The following is an 18,302-nucleotide window of genomic DNA, read 5'->3' as shown; positions in this document are numbered from 1 at the left end:
ATGCTGCAGTAAGACTACTCTACGCGCACAGAGAGGACGAGTCACTTGGTAAGCCACAGAGGGCTGCACGGCCCGGCTGCTTCGTTACGAACATGCTTCGAATGCGTACTCCAGCTATGATAAAAATCCTGGCTCCCGACTTAAATAAAACCATTTCCAGCTATACAGAGACTTAAACAGACCTCGAGAGCGGCGTTTACAACAGGCGTCGATTCCTACGCATCTACACGGCGTACAGTTTAACGTGTCTACGGAGGACATGACTGCGTACTTCACCGAATAAGCAGGTCCACGATTGTAGATCAACAGTATAATTTTATTGCTTTATACATGTGGTGCTGTTCAAGGCACTGTGGCACGGGCTAGAAAACTCGGAATGACTCGTGAAGGGACCTGGAATGGACGCGGCCGGTGCCGAGCGCCGCTCCCGGGCGGCCGCTGCGATGAACCGGGGCTGGCGGGGCGCCGGCCGGGGGGAGGGCAGTTCATGGCAGCGCGGGGGGGGGCGCGGACGGGCCTGGCCCGGCGACGGGCCCCTCACATGCCCATCCGGATGCTCTGGATGATCTGGAAGATGGCTGCAAGAGAACAGGGAGGGGAGCGCTCGCCGGGCAGCGCCCGCAGCGGGGGCGGCCGGGCCGCAACGGGCTCTCCTCGGGGCCCCGAGCCGCCGCCGGGGCCGAGACGGGCAGCGCCGGGGGCCGCCGCCGCCAGCCCCTCCGCCGGCCCCCCTCCTCCGCCGCCAGCCCCCCCCCTCCGCCGCCGCCAGCCCCCCCCCCTCCGCCGCCGCCAGCCCCGCCGCTTACCTGATCCGCAGACCACGAAGATGAACAGCGCCAGCAGCCAGGGCCCGACCGACGCCTTCTCCTCCGGGGCCGTCCTCTGCGGGCACAGCACGGCCGTCACCCCCCGCCGCGGGCCCCCCTCCCCTCCCCTCTGCCCCGCCCCTCCGCCGCCGCCCCGGCCCCGCGCACCGAGGTCTTGGCGACGTTCCCGCGCTGCGTGATGTTCTTGCTGTGCTTCTCGTTGGCCATGCGGATGCGCTGCTTGGCCACCATGGTGCGACCGCCGGCCGGCCCGGGCCGCCGCCGCCGCCGCCGCTGCCGCCGCTCCGCTCGCTCGGCTCCGCGCGCCGCCCGCTGCCAGCGTCAGCACCGCGCGGCGCCGCCCGCCGGAAACACGCGCCGCCGCGGGCGGAGCCGCCTCCCGCCGCCAACCCGCGAGCCCGGCGGCAGCGCTTCCGGGGCAGCGCGCGCCGCGGCGGGCGGAAGCGGCCGCCGTGCGTCACGTGCCACCGCCCCCGCCCCCGCCCCGCGCGACGTGGACGTCTCTGGGCCGGCGAGCGCCGTCGCTCCCCCGGAAGCGGAAGCCGGACTCGCCGGGCCGGCCGCGCCAAGATGGCGCCCCCCGCGCCGCTGCTGGCAGGTGCGTCGGGCCCGGGCGGCGGCGTGGCGAGCGCGGGGCCGCGGGGATCCGTCCGGCCCCGGGGCTGGTTGACGGGCGGGCGCCGGGTCGGGGACCGGGGCGGCCCTGCGCCCGCCCTGCGCCCGCCCTGCGCCCTGTCCCGGTCCCCTCCCCGGGGTGCGCCGCCGCGGCGTGGCCGGGCCTGGCCCCGGGTCCCGGCGCCCGCTGGTCTTGCCCGCTGGGGCCGGGCCCCCGCTCCGCTCCCGGGGGCCGGCGGGGCCTCGCCGATCCCTGCTCTTGCCTCCTGGGCGCGCTCAGCCCTTGGCCCGGGGCACGGGCGGGGCCTTCCCCGGCGGGTGCCGGCTCCTTGTGCCCGTCCCTTCCCCGCCCGAGCAGCCGCTGGTCCGCCGGCGGGCTTCCCCCCCCCCCCCGCTCCGCCGCGGGAAGGCTCTCGGGGTCGTTATAGCACGTTTGTTACAGCGCGCTCGTTCTTTTCCTGGGTTAATTCTCGCCCGCGGCCGGCGGGTAGGGTAGCTGCGGTGCCGGAGGGAACAGGGCGGCTGCGTGGAGCGGGGCAGGCCCGTCCGCCCACCCTGCGCCCCCCGGGCTCGGACCTGCCGGTGGCAGCCCCAGGGACTCGCCGGACGCGGGGACCGGCCTGGCGGGGCCCCTGCAGACTGCTTAACAGCGCGCCGGAGCTCGTAGCTGACTGAGGCATCTTCACTGCGTTTTGTGGAGTTCCTTTTAAGAGTCCTTCTTCCTTCTCTCTCCGTTCTACTTCTTAAGCTGCCTGTGACATCAGGGATGGGTATTTTTCCTTTCCCGTGTTTCTAAGCTTTAAATGCCAGCATTTTTATCCTTACTTGGGTGTGTCAGGGGTGCAGTTGTTCAGGGTAGATTTTGGACTGCTTGCTCCTGTCTATAATCTGTTCTAGATTTGGATCTTAATTTTTGTTGGCGGCCTGACAGAGGACCTGAAGAATAGACCCAAGGCAGGGACGCGAAGCTAGTGGATCGTATTTAAAGCGTTTTTAAAATGTATCCTTGAGGTACGTTAGGGGTATGGTGTACCCCCAGCGAAGTGCAGGGCTATAGAGCAGGTGAAAATCTGAAAATTATCGAAACGGTACTCTGTTCAACCTGAAAATGTTTTCCACTAGTTCATTTCTGAAGTGCAACGAGGTGAAGTAAAGGTACTTGGCAGTTAAAAGGGCAGCTCTGAAGAGCAGCGTGAGGATGTTTGATGGCAGGCATTACTGTCATCCAGGTGTTGCGTTGCTGCGTCTGGCATGGATTCCATCGCGTGATTTGCGTACGGACTGACCGGGCTGAGCAGGAGTGTCGCTGTTCTGCTGCCAGACCTCCCGTGGCTGCTGGCCATGATGCTTCCTGGAAACAATACAGCTGTGGAACCTGCGGCTTAAGCTAGCACAGGCCTTGCTTTCTTGAGTCCTGTTTATCAGTAAAAAATTGTCACCTCAGTAGGCGTCTTTGGTGTCCCAAGAAAATGCATAAACCACAGCTAATGCCTGCGTAACAATCGCCCGTTTTGTGGTTTAACTTTGAATTCTAATATGCTTGTAACAGAACTACCTGAAAAAATTTGGGTTTATTCACTGTATAACAATTCCAACGGCATGATTTTGCATGAATCCGTCTTTATTTTTGGTTTGTTTTCTAGTGCTGTAAGCATGGCCATGTCTCTGGATAAAAAAAAAAAAAGGAATTTTGAAACACATTTTATATTGATGTTTCTTTCATGCCTTCTGTTTTCCAAGTTGAACTTCAGTGTTGCAACTAACAATAGGGCAAATCCTGTCTCACATCAGCAAGAAGCCAAGTCCAACACAATCTTTCTTTGGCAAATGCTCCTCCTGTGTTTGGGCAGCTAATCCTCGCTTTGGGAAATACGTAGGCAGCCATTTCTCCGCTGTGCAGGACTCTTGTGGGGCTCTTGCAGTGATGGATGATTTCCAGCTTCTGCACGTTAGGCTTCATGAAAGCGCCTCGTGCGACAGGGTTGAGAGCTGAGGGCCATCGGCTGTTTTAGGACGCGGTGTTGTCCCACCTCCTTCCTTACACAGGTGCTTGAGGCCACCCTGCAAGGTGAAGCCAGACCCTTGTTTTGTGGTGTCCGGTGAGGGGGCGATGGGCAATGGGCTCAAACTGAAATCCAGGAAGTTGCCTTTAAAGATAGGAAGAACTGGTTTACTGTGAGACTGAACACGGGCACAGGCAGCCCTGTGGATGGATCTCTGTCCTCAGCTGTCTGCGTGCGGTGTCAGAGCTGCTGGTGCTGGGGCCGATAGCTCAGCGCAGCTCTGCCCCTTCGCCGCCCCGTCCTGTGCTTTAATCCTGCGGCTGCCTTGTGTGAAGCCAGGTGTCTCCGCACGTGTTGGGTTCTGAATGTCCTTTACCACCCTCTCTCTCATTTACTCTGAAATGCAAGCAAGGGAAAAGTGTGTGCAGGTATCAAGGTTTGAACAGCTTTCTGAATTTGAAATGAGTAGTTGTTTGTTTACCCTTCCAGTGAGAGGATCCGAAGGGCTTTACATGGTGAATGGGCCACCCAGTTTCACAGAGAGCACAACGTTTCAAAGGTACTGTCGTTACCTCTACTTTTGATCTTTTGAATAAAAGAAGAACCTTTCTAAAAAGTAAAGGTAGACTCTAGAATTGAAAAATGTATAAATATAAGTGGTTTTTTTGTTTTGTTTTGTTTTGTTTTTTTTACTGTCAGTAGTTCAGACAATTGATGATTTTGAAGGCTTTACACTTGCCTGACTTCTCATTGCCCGGGTAGTAATCACTGAACAATTGTAGAGTAGATTGTGCTGTTACAAAGTGCTACTCAGGAGCGCAGCAGGAAAATGGTGTGTTGCTTTTTGTTTGTGTTAAAAATACCTTAACTTACGCAGTATGTTTGAATACTAATGTGCATTTCTTATTTCTTTAGGGACTGTGGAAAAAACTGCAAAGCTGTTGCTTTTAGCAAGGATGGTTCCCACTTTGCCTGGTGCAATGGAGAAAAGTTAGTGCATTTTATGAAGTTATTCATTTAGTTCATATTAAATACACTGGAGCAATTATGCCCTGTTTACTCTTGTCTGTGTGGAGGCTATTGCTTTTAATGCAAATGTTTGCATACATGCTTTAAATGCAGTTTATTTTTGCATTATTTGCAGTAGTGGCTTCGTTTCTCGAATATCAGATGAAATATTTACTGGTTTTCTCTTATTTATAATGCACCCATTCCTGTGGAATCTGAATATGCTGTATTTGGGGATTTTGTTCATGCTTCCCAGTGCGGCAGTACCTGGTTTTCTGGGATTAATCTGTTAGCAAAGTTCACAGAAAATGAAGATTCTATGCACCTGGCGTACACGCACCACAAGGTGTCTTTTTTTTATAAACCAGGTGCATTATAGAGTTCACTAGAGATTGTCCTTTACATAAGAGTGCATCATGGGGTTGCTGCTGTAGAGCGGTGATAAGGCTTCTTCTGGAATGTCAGTATTCTTACTAACAGGTTAAAAAAACCTGAAAAAGTATTTAATAATACCATTTCTTTTAAAATACTTAACTTAGATGTAGGATTCATTACTTTCACTGTTGTTCTCCAAAATATCCAGACTCTCAATTTTTCATTAAAGACTTATTTTTGCCAATTGGAAGGGTCCATTTCCAGAAAATGTTTGTGGGGAAACGCATTTTTCAAACAACCAGGTTGTATATCCAGGTACCCATGCTTCAAATGGAATATTCCAAATGGCAAATCTTTCCAGTCCTGCCGTGCCTCTGTTCTGGGAGCTCTCCATCTTCCTTCATTTTTGAGGGGGAGCAGTTAATGAGACAGTGAGGAACAGGCTCCTGATGCAGCTTCTGAGAGCAGCAGTGGTTGAACACATTGTGAAGTGATTTTTTTGCTTGTTTGTTTGTTTCTTTGGATTCCATGTGTGGCAGATCTTTAATACGTGGTGTTCAGAGGTGCTGCTTGGCCTTGTTTGCTTGGCTGTCTGACCTTTGCTTTTGATTGTCCATGTCTCCCTGCATCCCCTGACCTCAGAAAGCCCAAATGTTAAATCTTGTATCCATATAGATGGAAGACTTTTACAAATATGTGGGATGACTGTGTGTTTTAATTCAGTTAGAATCTTTCTGTTGGCCATTACTCAGCTTTAGCACTGGGGACGTGTGGATGGATTCTCTACGGATAGAGTATATCTTGTCTCTGGTTCAGAGTTTAAGTGTTGCAGATAAAAATGTGTGGTATGTTTTGACCATTGCTTTCACCCAGTTTCTGTTGTGCTTGGGTATCTGGTTTTAAAATGTGTTCTTGCAAAAAATTTAGTAAAAGCTGGAGGGGAAAAAAGCTTTTCTAATTCTGTTACATTGGCTGAATGGAGTCAAATACGTTGTAAGTTACCTTGGCTATTAGTTAACTATTCTAAGCACGTTTTATTGAAATAGCGTCTTTCGGTTCCAGGGTAAATATCGTTAATGTCACCAGTGCTGAGTTACTGCGTTCCTTTGATCTTCCAAAGGCAGTTTGCCTTGAATTCTCGCCAAAGAATAATGTTCTGGCAACATGGCAGGCCTACACGAGTGAGTATTTTACCAGCTGTAAAAGTACATGAGATAACTGCATATTTTAATTTGGTTTGCAGGCTTTCCATTACCTGATTAGTCATTGTAGCATATTTATTGGCTAAATGAGCAGTATAGAAAGTGTACAGAAAATTACATGGGTGATCGAGTATATCGTGGAGGAAGGAGGGATGCCATCTTCTGAAAGCATCTGGTATCGACTGTTCCTACAAACACTACATCAGAGTGCACATACTAACAATTACTCTGTTAAGTAAACCAAAGGTTTCTAAAAATCGCTAACTGATCTTAGCGCAAAGAGTGTGTTTGAACAGTCTGCTGTTCAAGCAGTTTATATTCATTTATAGACAAGGAAAATTGTAAGCTGTCTCTGAGTATCATAGAATGTCCTGAGTTGGAAGGGACCCATAAGGATCATCGAGTCCAACTCCTGGCCCCACACAGGACCAGCCGAATCAGAGCATATGACTGAGAGCGTTATCCAGACGCTTCTTGAACTCAGTCAAGCTCGGTGCTGTGACCACTTCCCTGGGGAGCCTGTTCCAGTGCCCAACCACCCTCTCGGTGAAGAACCTTTTCCTGATATCCAACCTAAACCTCCCCGTTGCAGCTTCATGCTGTTCCCTCAGGTTCTATCACTGGTCACCAGAGGGAAGAGATCATTGCCTGCCCCTTCACTCCCCCTCGTGAGGGAGCTGTAGGCCGCGATGAGGCCTCCCCTCAGTCTCCTCTTCTCTAGGCTGAACAAACCAAGGGACTTCAGCCTCTCCTCATACGTCTTCCCCTCTAGACCCTTCACCATCTTTGTTGCCCTCCTTTGGACACTCTCCAGTAGTTTTATGTCCTTTTTGTACTGTGGCGCCCGAACCTGCACGCAGTACTCGAGGTGAGGCCGTGCCAGCACAGCGTAGGGTGGGACAGTCACTTCCCTAGACCGGCTAGCAATGCCGTGCTTGATGCACCTCAGGAGTAGTCAGGTCCCCCACAGGGCATAGCTGACTTGAGTGTTCTCCAGAGTTCAGGGGGCTTTATTCTCTCCTCTGCCTCTCTATGGACTTTATGTTCCTGACCTAGAGAGCCTCGGGCTCATCTAAGGTGCGTGTCTCAAGCAGATGGTGTAAATGCTTCCTCGGACAGAAGGAGTTGGCCGTAAGCCGAGTGTGCAGGAGGTGGTGTGGGACAGGTTGTAGGGTAAGACCGGGCAGCACAAGTGACAGAGCTGATGTCAGCTCTGGGCTATTAGAGGTCTGTTTTGAATCATTGGTGGAAATAGACAAGCTGTAGTATCCAGAATGAGTAGGAGGGTACAGAGAGTTTAAAACCAGCAGAACCATTTCGTATGGCTTGCAGACAGAGCTGTGACTGCAGCGTGATGGACAAAATGCGTTGCATTCTTGTGAGAACAAAATGTAGAAATTCATTGTTTGCCAAGGGGACAGGTTTTGATTTTGATTAAAAACCACCCATTAAAAAATCTGTCCTAGTGTTGGTGGTCCTTGTCTTGTAATGGGAGTAGAAACCCTATGCTTCCAAATGTCAGTTCTTTCTGTAGACTGAAAGACTTATGTTAATAAGTAAAGCAATTAGCGTAGGGTTAGTCCCTCAGGGGTTGGGATGCTTCTTGTTAGAAGTTTATGCATGTTTGATTGCTTGTAGAATCGTGAGATGGAATGTGGTCACGGTGAAGCACATCTAATCCCCAGAGACCACTACTGTAATCCATATTTTTGTTGCAGCTGCTAAGGATGGCTCAGCGGGGGTGCCCAACCTACAACTTCATGATGTGAAAACTGGAAAATGTTTAAAATCTTTCATCCAGAAGAAGATGCAGAACTGGTAAATAACTTTTCCAGATGCTAATTGTCTGCAAAGAAATGTTTTCAAAATCCAATCTGGGTAAATAGAACTTCTGGTGTGGTGTTGGCTTTCAAAATAACCTGCTACTAGCTGAAAGCAAGCATCTGTGCTTGTAAGTATCTTTGTATGTAGTTATAATTGTTCATTTCTTAGTATAAATGCGATATCATTTTGCACCACAGGGAAAGCTGGGGAGACAATAACTAAGTTTTGTCTATTTTTAACTATGCGGATGTCATTTGTCCATTTGAGACATGAATCATATTTGAACTTGCTTGGCTTTAAAAATGGAAAAAAAAATCATAGACTGCTAAAGATGAGCATCATTCAGTGTTTCTAACTTTTTTCCTTTCAATGTAGGTGTCCCTGCTGGGCAGACGATGAAAGCATTTGTGCCAGGAATGTAAACAATGAAGTGCACTTCTTTGAAAACAACAACTTTAGTACGCAAGTATTTCTATAAGATAGTTTCATTGCATTCCATATAGGCGGCATCTTTTGAGTGTGTTCTTTTTTGCTTTCAATTTTTTTTCCTCATTTCTTCTTTCTGCTTCCTTTTTGTTTGAAATATTGCCTACATTCTATTTGAATTTGGAAGTCAGAATCATTATGTTTTAATGAAGTATGTTTTCGCTTTCTTGTTTATCTTTTCAGTGATTTACCTAGTATGAAATGCATCTAATTTTCACTTAGAGGCCTGATTCTGTATTGTTTGTCATTTAATGAGAACCAGGAAATTGTCAATAGAGAATATGATCGATGATTACTTCTTTGGATTATGTATATTTTGTCAATGAACTATTAAAAAATGGCTCATTAGAAAATTTATATTGACAGCAAAAATGAAGTTTGAAGCTAGAGTGTTTTTTTTTTTTCAAGGAAATTTACTACTAGTGGTAGAATATTTAGAGTTGATAGAGGTCGGAAAGGAGAGGGAAAAAGCAGGAAGATAAAAATTAATTAGAACAAAAATATAAAGGAATAGAAGAAAACTGCTGGGGGAGAACAGTGGTGTGTGGGAGGTTTTTTGTGGTTTTTGGTTTTTTGTGTTGAGGGGGGTTGGTTGGTTTGTTTGTTTTCAAAGCTGCTGCGAGAATTACTCAGGGAGCTAAAACACAGCCTATGAGAGATGCACTTTCCTGAGAATTAGCCCTGCCGAGGTTAATGAAGCTGTACAAGAGAAGCATGGAATGTCTGTTCGAGCACAAGGTCTGCTGCTCAGCACAGACTTCCTTGCTGAAATAAGGCTGTGGGTTGCTGCTGTTTGTTTACTTTTTAAAGACGTGTTTCCTGTAAGTTGTTTGTGTGAAGGAGCGATGTCCAGCACAGAACAGGCCTTTATGAACGCCTCCTGTCAGGAAGGATTGTCCAGTAGAGTTGTGAGGGGGAGAGCCCTTGGCTCTGTGTAATGGTGCGTCTTATCTGGACGTGACTGCTGCTGCTTCCTCTGAAGTCAGCACAGATAAGATGAGGAACACTGTGCCTTGCCTAAAACGTGAGCTGTGTTCAAGGAAGCTTCTGAACACGACATGCTGTTTGAACTTCCAAATACTAAATACTGGATTTCAGGTGTGGGCTCAGTCCAAGTTGGTTTTGTAAATAAAAATGTGTGATGAAATGGGAAGGTAACGGTTGTTTGCCTAGTAAAAGAAATCCTTTATCACTATATATACTGTTGTTTATTATCCACGATACAGAGCCATAAAAAGGTACAGTTACTCAATCCAGGCTAACATGGCTTGTCGCTAATGTCATCACATCTGTGACGTGTGGCTTTTGTTTTATTTTTGCAGATACTATTGCAAATAAACTGCATTTGCAAAAGGTTAATGATTTTGTGTTATCTCCAGGAGCACAGCCAACCAAGGTACTTCTGAATGTTGTTTGCAATTTTTTTCTTGGTTTTCTTCAAAGATTACTGTAACTTTGGTACAAAGTATTAGTAGTGAATAGACCGTGTGCAACCAAAAATATCTTGTGCAATAAAATCTCATGGCTTTGTTGTAGGTGGCTGTGTATGTTCCAGGCAGTAAAGGTGCACCGTCATTCGTTAGACTCTATCAGTATCCCAACTTTGGTGGCCCTCAGTCTGCACTAGCCAATAAAAGTTTCTTTAAAGCTGACAAGGTGACAATGCTATGGAACAAAAAAGGTATTAGAGCTGTATATTTAAACTTTTATATCCCACCCATTTTGGATTTACTTACTTTGTTTACTGTATAGGTCTTGCATTTAATTTGCCTGTGCAGCTAAATGCTGAAGATGCCCATTAATGCCAATGCAACGTTAAGGTTACAGTTCTGAGTACCCTGAAGTGCTCATAGGTTTCCTGTGTTGACTTCGTGATTTTGTATATTGTGATTGAGAATATTCTACACGTTGGTAAATTTTGCAGTTGAATAGCAAATTCAAACTGAATTTTGCATTCTGTGATGATAATATATTTAGACTGTAAACATAAGGTTATATCAGAGCATAAACTGTTCCTAATCTGTAAAATTGTATATACACAGATGTATCACAGTTGGGGTGATTTGCACAGTCCACTGTGTGCTTTGCTGTTTTTAGCAATGAGCTGTTTCAGAATAATTTTGAAAAACTCTTTTACTTCAACCCACATTGATCAGAATAAAGGGAAGGTGTTACGTATGTGTAGAAACCACATGTGGGCACACAGTTTTGGATAAAATAGATGTACGTGCAAAAGCTGTTGAAACCTTTTATTCAAGGACTGATCAGGATGCTTGGTTCCTGCATTAGAGCAATATCACTTTTACAGCTGTGACAGTATTCTTCACCTTCTCATAATTCAGTGATGAACAAATAGTCTCACACTTGTCATCTGAGAAAGGAAGATATTCGTTACATTTAGGTTAACATTTAGGAAAAATTGAATTCAGAAGAGAATGATACCATCACTGTTACGCAAGCAACTAACTAGAATTCATAATCAAACTAATTTTGTTCATGGTAGCTTGTGAAATATTGCAATACAATTATTGCAAACTGTATCAACTAACTGTATGTCTGTTCTATCAGCCACTGCTGTGCTAGTAATAGCTAGTACAGAGGTTGATAAAACAGGTGCTTCGTACTACGGAGAGCAAACTCTGCACTACATTGCAACAAATGGAGAAAGTGCGGTCGTACAACTGCGTAAGTAGCTCTTCGGCATGTCTTCATTGTATTATAGCTCTCGATAGTGGGGATTGCTGTTTCACCAGCCTTTGTTTAATGCATGAGGGGTTTTTTGTTGTTAGTGTAATGAAGTAATTTTTTTTAAAAAAAAGTACTTTTAACAAAAAATCCTTCACCAGATTTTTTTTTTTTCCGATCTGGGGTAAGGTGGGTTGTTTGTTGGGGTTTTTTTAATAGTTGTCTTGTTGTCTTTGGTACACTTGTCATAATGTCAGTGTCAGAGTACACACACACTTTAAAATATACAAATAATCTGCTTGGAAGGGTGTTTGTGTGCACAGGAAGGGACTTGTGTGTGTTTTTACTGAGGAAGCACCTGGACAATGGAGCCAGCTTAATGTCTGAGAAACCAAAATGGGCAGGAAAGTGTGTTACCAAACAGAATAATCCTACATGCGCCTTTAAACATGCAATTGATGCTGTTACTCCAGAACAGGGGCAGAGTGAGAGCATTTTTTTTTAAAGTATATTGGAAAACAAAATTCCTATATATTGTGTGGTAAAATGGAAAGAGTTCTAAGACATAAGAATGACGTGCTGGGGAAAAGCAAGTTGATGCTCTTAATTTCAGTGTCTTGTTTGAACCGGAAGTCCATTCATTAATTTCCCCTATGGTGGTATTTTTTCACTATCTTGAGTTGTTGCTGTTTATGTTAAATGCCTGTCTTGTTCGGGATTATAGAGAGGGTAGTCGTGAATATTTCAGAACACTGGGGATGGGGTGATACAGACTGTCTGTGCTTGAGAGACTGAAGATAGTCTTCTTCGATACTCATGCTCATTGGGACAACGTCTGCAGTTTGCCACCTTAGCAAAACTTGTGGCAGCAAGTACTGCGCCCTGTTTCCCTTTGTTGCTAACTTCACTGGGGTAAAATAAGCAGGATTATAACTCAGATTCTAGAATCTCTCTGGGAGCACTCTCCTGGATTGAGAACACTAACTGTTTAATTACATGCTTACTAAAACCTTCTTTGCCCTTTGAAATGCATCTTTATTAAACGGAAAGCTTATCATTACTTTTCATTTAACGTAGCTACTCCTTTTCAGGGAAAAAAAACCCAAACTGTTGTCTGTCTTGTAAAACTGGTTTTCCAACAAAAGCAAGTGTGTGGGCATGTGGAGTGAGTGGTGCCTCATTTCCTGTGATTTGTATTTTCTGGTTACTTTTGAGGTCAAATTTTGAAGCTTTTTTCACACTAGCATTTGTAGAGGGTTTGTCATTTTTGACTAATACAGGCTCATGCTGCAGCCTTTGCCTTAGCTGTTGAAGCCCAAATAAAGCTGCCCTCATCTCCAGCTGCCTACTGTCATGAGATGTGCAGGAACATAATTTTCTTTCAGACCTCTGTCTCTGCAGTTGCATTTGGTTAATGTCATCTAAAACATTTTAAACGGGAAAACACACAGACTGTGATTGCACAGCCTAGTTTCTAAAGATAATGAGGCTTTCAAGTAACAACAGGAATGAACAATTTAAATAGTTTGATGTTTTGGGTCAACGTCTGGATTTAAGAATTGTCAGTAATGCATTTGGCGTTTATCTGAAACACTGGTAGGGATATCCAGATTAGGAAAAGTTGTAATAAGCTAGTTTTTTCTTACCCCTGTATATTTTACATGAGCTTCCATCACTAATTCATCGTTCTTCAGTATCTCCTAATGTTCTAAACCCCAGAATAGCTTCTAACAATATCAAGTTTTAATCATTATGTGTAAAACCATTTTTTGTATGTGCTCTCACTTTAAAATCTGTCTATATAAAATACTGTCCATGAGCATGGTCCAAAGATAATTTAGATCAGTATTTTGCTGAGCTGTGCAATATTTCTTAGATTAAAAAAAGAGGAACTAGTATCCAGCTGGTATAAAACTCCTGTTTTTGCAGGTTTCCAGTGGGACAGTTTGAGAAGGTCCTGAGAGATCATACTTGAATAACGAGGAGAAAAAAAATAAAAAGGAATTTTTTTTACATGAAAAAATTATGCTTACTGTTAAAGTGCTGATGCTGACCCTACAGAGGTAATTTGGAATGGCTGCAGTTATTGTTGCAAACCTTAACTTAAATTATCAGAAGATAAAATGTTGTTTCTACCTCTATTGTTAGCAGAATTCATTTTCACTGACGTTAATTAGATTACAGCATTTTAGCAAAGCATGAAGTTAAGAATCGCTATTGATTTTATTCTTGCTTGTACTGAAAAGATATCATCTCCTGACAGCAGCTGCATGTTTTCCTTTTCCTTTAGCAAAAAATGGTCCTATTTATGATGTTGTTTGGAGCCCCAATTCTGTCGAGTTCTGTGCTGTGTATGGTTTTATGCCTGCCAAAGCAACAGTGTTTAATCTGAAATGTGACCCTGTGTTTGATTTTGGAACTGGTCCTCGCAACGCTGCCTACTACAGCCCCCATGGACACATCCTAGTGCTAGCAGGATTTGGAAATCTCAGGGGACAGATGGAAGTGTGGGACGTTAAAAACTACAAACTCATTTCCAAACCGGTAGCTTCGGATTCCACATACTTTGCTTGGTGTCCTGACGGGGAACATATTGTAACGGCTACCTGTGCTCCAAGGCTACGAGTCAGTAACGGTTACAAGATATGGCACTACACTGGCTCTCTATTGCACAGCTATGAAGTTCCATCAAATGAAGAAATGTGGCAAGTTTCCTGGCAGCCCTTCTTGGATGGAGTGTTCCCAGCGAAAGCAGTGAAATACCAGGCAGTTCCAAGTGAATTGCCCAGTGCTGAGCCAAAGCCTGCTCAAGCCTACAGACCTCCAGCCCTGAGAAACAAACCTGTAACAAGTTCCAAGCTCGTAAGTAGACACCTTCATGTATGAACTAAACTGTTCTGTTTCATTGCTTTGCCTGTCTTTGAAGGTTGGCCTAAAACGTGTATATTTTTAGTGAGGGACATTAGAAGAGTAATCAGACTGACAGTAGTATTGCAGGTTTTTTGGGAGATTTTCTTGATAATCCTCTTTGACACTTTGCTCATTGTTTGCAAGAACGTGTGCTAGAAACCTGAAATTTCTTTGGTCCAAATACTATCCTGTTACAAAGCCGTTTGCAAACTTTAAAAACGCTCTCTGCAATATGCGCTGGAACAATAAACTGCAGCTCTTGGTTTACAGTGAAATTGGGTACTCTAGTCAAGACAGAAGCCTCTGAGTTGGGTGACCCAACTTACCAGTCTAAACCCAGCTAGGCAGGTAGCTGACTCTCCTCCCAACAGCACGTGCTTTTTTTTTTTTTTTTTTTTTTTTAGGTAAGCTTACTTGCTAGGAAGAGATTTAATTGTTAGCAAGTCAGCTGCAGTTTTAAAACAGGTTTCAGTATAGTGACTGACTTATTAGTTTCCTTTCTGCAAGTTTTCAAAATAGGCTGAGTAGCAACTAATTGCATTTAACAATTGCACCCTTGACATTTAAGTCTTAGCTTTCATTTTGAGCCTTGTACTTTTGGAGGAAAGACTGCTGCTTGGCTTGTGAGGAATCTATTAATTGTACTAATGTCTGATTTTGCAAATGGTCAACAAGCAGAGGTAGTAGAGAAAAGATATGTTAAATAAAATAATTGTTTACTTATATGGACAAGAAATCTTGTAATATAAAACAATCCAGCTCCTCAATTAAGAGTTTTATCTTAAAAACCCAAAAGACTAAACCCTCCCTTTTCACTCCCCACCCCATCTCCCCTCCCAGCCACCCATTTTTCCTTTCTTGTCAACTAGGAGCTTGATTTAAAAGGTTGTCAACAAAAGCAAAATGCCAAGCTTCAGTCATTTTGTGCTGGTTTATTCCTCTTTGATTTTATTACCCCCGAGATAGAAAACATGATGATTTTGTTATTTTATCAGACATCCATGAAATCTTTAGGGCATAAAGGATAGTCCCATCTGAACTTGAGAATGGATGAGTTTGAAACCCTTTTCACACTGTTTTCTATTGCTCGAAAGAGAAAGGGCACGTACCTTTTTGTGTGTGTGTTTTTCTTTGTTTTTCCTTCCTCTTCCTTTATGGTTCATCTTTGCATGTGGTGTTGTCTCAAGTAGGTTTGGGGCTCCACTGTTGGGTTTTTTGTGCCAAGGTGGAATACAGGTTTCTTAACTGTTAATTTTGCATATCCTGCAGCATGAGGACGAGCCACCTCAGAATATGAAACCACAGTCGGGAAGCAGTGATAAGCCACTCTCTAAAACAGCTCTCAAAAATCAAAGGAAACATGAAGCAAAGAAGGCTGCAAAACAGGTACTGCAAATGTAGTTCTTTCACGGATAATGCTAATTAGTTTTCCCCAATGGCACTGATCAGTCTCGGAGCAGTGACCGTTAGTTGCACTGAGCCTTCCATGTGTCTTGCATGTGCTAACTTGTGTGGAGGGTGGTAGACTTTAATTGGACTAAAGCAGGTACGAAAGGATGACTTAGAAATGACAGGTTTGGTTAGTTGCTGTGAATGTTAGCCAAAATCAGTGTTAAAACAAAGTAATTCTGACTTTTCACCTCCAGACAATCCGCGTGGTAATGTTCAGGGTTAGGTGAGAGGTAAGAACCGACTTGTGCTTTGGTGTGTCCCCCAGCAGGTCGGGGCTGAGGCATGTGATCAGGGCAAACCAAAGACAGCCTGTTTGTTCTCTGTCACTTCTTTGCTTGATATTCTTTGGCTAGGTAGATAAAAATTGGCTTTTGGTGTTAGCCTTCCAATTTCTACAAACTTCTGAAGCAGTAATTTCTTTAAGATTTTTTTCATTTAATTTCTTAAACTGGTTTTGAGCCCTTTCTTTTACTTCAGAGACAATGACCCACCAGCTGACTTCATAAAGTATTTGGGTATGTGTTTGTCCTGCCATCCTTTCCCTATGCTATGTATGGTAGGTGTCTTGTGGAAGTAGAAATGAAACAAGAAACAGCATGTGGGTTTTTACAGATAACTCTTCTTTTTGTGGAAGGCATATGTATAGAGGTAATGCAATACATCAAAGCAAGTCACTTATGAATTTTGGACTACACCAGCTAACTAGTGAAAGAAAAAATATTAAATGGATCTCTTGAAATGACTAAAGACATTTTTGAGTCCCTTGGTAATCAAAGATGTCTAGATAACATGTTCATTTTATTTGCCTACAGGAGGCCAAAGCTGACGCAAACCAGGAATCTACACAGTCCTCAGCACCACAGAACGCACCGCGGAGTGCTGTGCCTGTTGTTACATCAGGAGATCCTGAAGTTGACAAGAAAATAAAGAATTTAAAAAAGGTGAGGGGATTTCTTTTCTAGCAAACAGCAGATTTCTCTAAGAGATGCTCTGTGAGATCTAGTTTGATCTAGTCTGTGAGCTCGGTAGGATAGTGTTCACATAGATGGTAACTTCCTGAATTTGTAAACCAAGTTCCTTTGCTTTTCTATCTCGTAAAACAGTAGAGGCCATCGCTTGCTAGGACTTCCAAAGATCTTATCAGAGGTAGCGGCAGCGAGCTGACAGGTGCACAGAAGGGTATTCCAGTCTCCTGTAGCGAATACCGCTGGATGTGCACCCAGCCCTCGCAGCTGAGGGCAGGGGGACATCTTAGGGCTGGCTCTTCGTGCCCAGGAGGCAGCTGTGTGGGCTGCTGCTTTATCGGATCTGGGATCTGAGAAGGGAACCGTGCTATGTGGTTTCTTTCAGTCTCTTCCCTAACTTCTAAATGGTACGAGTGCAAAGTTTACTGCCAATCTTGGAAATTCTTGGATTAAGTAATTTCAGAATGGAAGTTGTTTGGTTCGGGCTAGAGAATCTTTCCCGTTTCTGCATAATCCATCAGGTCTTTTTTCTGTTGGCTGCCTCCTGCTTTTCACAGTCTCTGTTTGGATTAATATTCCAGGCTTTCTGAGGAAAATGGCAAAGAGGGAATAGTGATAGTGGAGGAGTAATTCCTGAATTTGGATCTAGCCCTTCAGTGAGATAATGCATGGTGTTTATGTTTTGGAGACTAAGAAGTGCTTCTGCCCTCTAGGTTTTGTTCTTGAAAGAAATGTCTTGTCTTGGTGGGAAATTCTGGGTTGAGCATCTGGAGATTAAATGAAATGGGCCTTTCATATTGAGACCTGCCTCCTGATAAATCAGGGAATTGCAAGTGCAGGAACTTCTAAGACTGTTTTTTCTATTCTTGGTTCACCAGTACTTTTGTGTTAGTGTGGTTTTTTTGTTGTTTGGTATTTTTAGGGGTGTTTTGTTTTGTTTTTCCCCAGAAACTAAAGGCAATTGAGCAGCTGAAAGAACAAGCAGCTGCTGGCAAGCAGCTAGAGAAAAATCAGGTACTGTTAAGATGTATGCTGTTTATTCAAGTTTTATTTTATAATAAGCTACATCTGTGACATCTTGTGCTTTTTTTTTTTTGTTGTAGTTGGAGAAGATTCAGAAAGAAACTGCTCTCCTTCAGGAACTGGAAGACCTAGAACTGGGTCTTTAAAACTTCGTGGAAATCCAGTGTGGTGTTAACGCAAAGTTCATGCAAAATATGATTTGTATTAACTTTAACACAATAAAATGTTTCAGCAAATGACCGAGGATGCTACACACTTGCCTTTTAAAAAGCTTTCCTAAAGATTTGTGCACATGTGAAACTAAACAAGTAAGGAGTATCACATCGGCCCCTTCTGCTGCTGTTCAAACCAGAACTGTCCCTCCGTTCTGAAAGCGCGTTGCCCACAGGCCAGGAGAAGCCTGCTGGTTTATCTTCTCCTTGTTGGGCTGCGAGGAGGGAAGGTGATGAGGTTTACCCATTTGATAGCTTTACTATGTTTAAAAAGACAGGTGATCTTTATGCAATAACGGGATGTAGATAAAAATAAAGAGCATTTAATAACGAAAAGTCCTTCTGTTCTTCTGTTACAAGGGCAGAGGTTTTAAAATAGCGAGGCCGTGCCCCCACGGCCAGAAACCGTTCCCCGCCGAGGGTCACCGAGCCGTCTGACCCCGACTGTCTGCCTTCCCCGTGACCGCCAAAACCAAACCTGGTAACGGGCTCTCACGGCGAGGGGGGCCCTTCCCGGGGGGGTTGCGGCATCGACCCCCGCCCGCATCGGCACGGTGGCGGCTGGGCAGCCCGGGGGGGGAGTGAGAGGGACGGCGGTCCGGTCCCGTCCCGCTGCCGCCGGTGGGCGCGCAGGGCGCGGTGTGCTTCTGGTGCAAAGCCGGGGCCGTTCCGGGCCCCGCTCGCCCGCCGCTCCCTGCGGCGCCCCCGGTGCACG

At 45.2% G+C, this 18,302-nt stretch overlaps 2 protein-coding genes across 2 annotated transcripts; one reads left to right on the top strand and one right to left on the bottom strand.

Moving 5' to 3' along the window:
* Positions 1-295: 295 nt before the first annotated feature.
* Positions 296-1,184, bottom strand: SERP1 (stress associated endoplasmic reticulum protein 1). Its single transcript, XM_075761779.1, has 3 exons — positions 975-1,184; positions 807-882; positions 296-578 (listed from the first exon to the last, which is right to left on the bottom strand). The coding sequence occupies exons 1-3, from the start codon at positions 1,056-1,058 to the stop codon at positions 538-540; spliced, it is 201 nt and encodes a 66-aa protein (XP_075617894.1). The 5' UTR covers positions 1,059-1,184; the 3' UTR covers positions 296-537.
* An 87-nt stretch (positions 1,185-1,271) lies between these two features.
* Positions 1,272-17,923, top strand: EIF2A (eukaryotic translation initiation factor 2A). Its single transcript, XM_075761778.1, has 14 exons — positions 1,272-1,425; positions 3,935-4,004; positions 4,361-4,435; positions 5,891-6,009; positions 7,749-7,848; positions 8,230-8,312; positions 9,663-9,736; positions 9,877-10,021; positions 10,909-11,025; positions 13,316-13,887; positions 15,205-15,321; positions 16,200-16,328; positions 17,301-17,366; positions 17,456-17,923. The coding sequence occupies exons 1-14, from the start codon at positions 1,398-1,400 to the stop codon at positions 17,519-17,521; spliced, it is 1,761 nt and encodes a 586-aa protein (XP_075617893.1). The 5' UTR covers positions 1,272-1,397; the 3' UTR covers positions 17,522-17,923.
* Positions 17,924-18,302: the final 379 nt, after the last annotated feature.

The sequence above is a fragment of the Balearica regulorum genome, chromosome 9 (assembly GCF_011004875.1).
Source record: "Balearica regulorum gibbericeps isolate bBalReg1 chromosome 9, bBalReg1.pri, whole genome shotgun sequence".
Classification (NCBI taxonomy): domain Eukaryota; kingdom Metazoa; phylum Chordata; class Aves; order Gruiformes; family Gruidae; genus Balearica; species Balearica regulorum.
The sequence above is the reverse complement of the archived record's forward strand: the minus strand, read 5'-3'. Positions and strand labels throughout refer to the sequence as shown.

What these genes read in the sequence shown, in the direction of transcription:
- EIF2A (XM_075761778.1), top strand. Translation starts at nt 1,398, where the DNA reads ATGGCGCCCCCCGCGCCGCTGCTGGCAG. An exon ending in CTTTGAAAACAACAACTTTA is followed by an intron (nt 8,313 to 9,662) that starts GTACGCAAGTAT and finishes TTATTTTTGCAG; the next exon opens with ATACTATTGCAAATAAACTG. An exon ending in AATGCTATGGAACAAAAAAG is followed by an intron (nt 10,022 to 10,908) that starts GTATTAGAGCTG and finishes CTGTTCTATCAG; the next exon opens with CCACTGCTGTGCTAGTAATA.
- SERP1 (XM_075761779.1), bottom strand. Translation starts at nt 1,058, where the DNA reads ATGGTGGCCAAGCAGCGCATCCGCATGGCCAACGAGAAGCACAGCAAG. An exon ending in GGAACGTCGCCAAGACCTCG is followed by an intron (nt 883 to 974) that starts GTGCGCGGGGCC and finishes CTGTGCCCGCAG; the next exon opens with AGGACGGCCCCGGAGGAGAA. An exon ending in CTTCGTGGTCTGCGGATCAG is followed by an intron (nt 579 to 806) that starts GTAAGCGGCGGG and finishes GTTCTCTTGCAG; the next exon opens with CCATCTTCCAGATCATCCAG.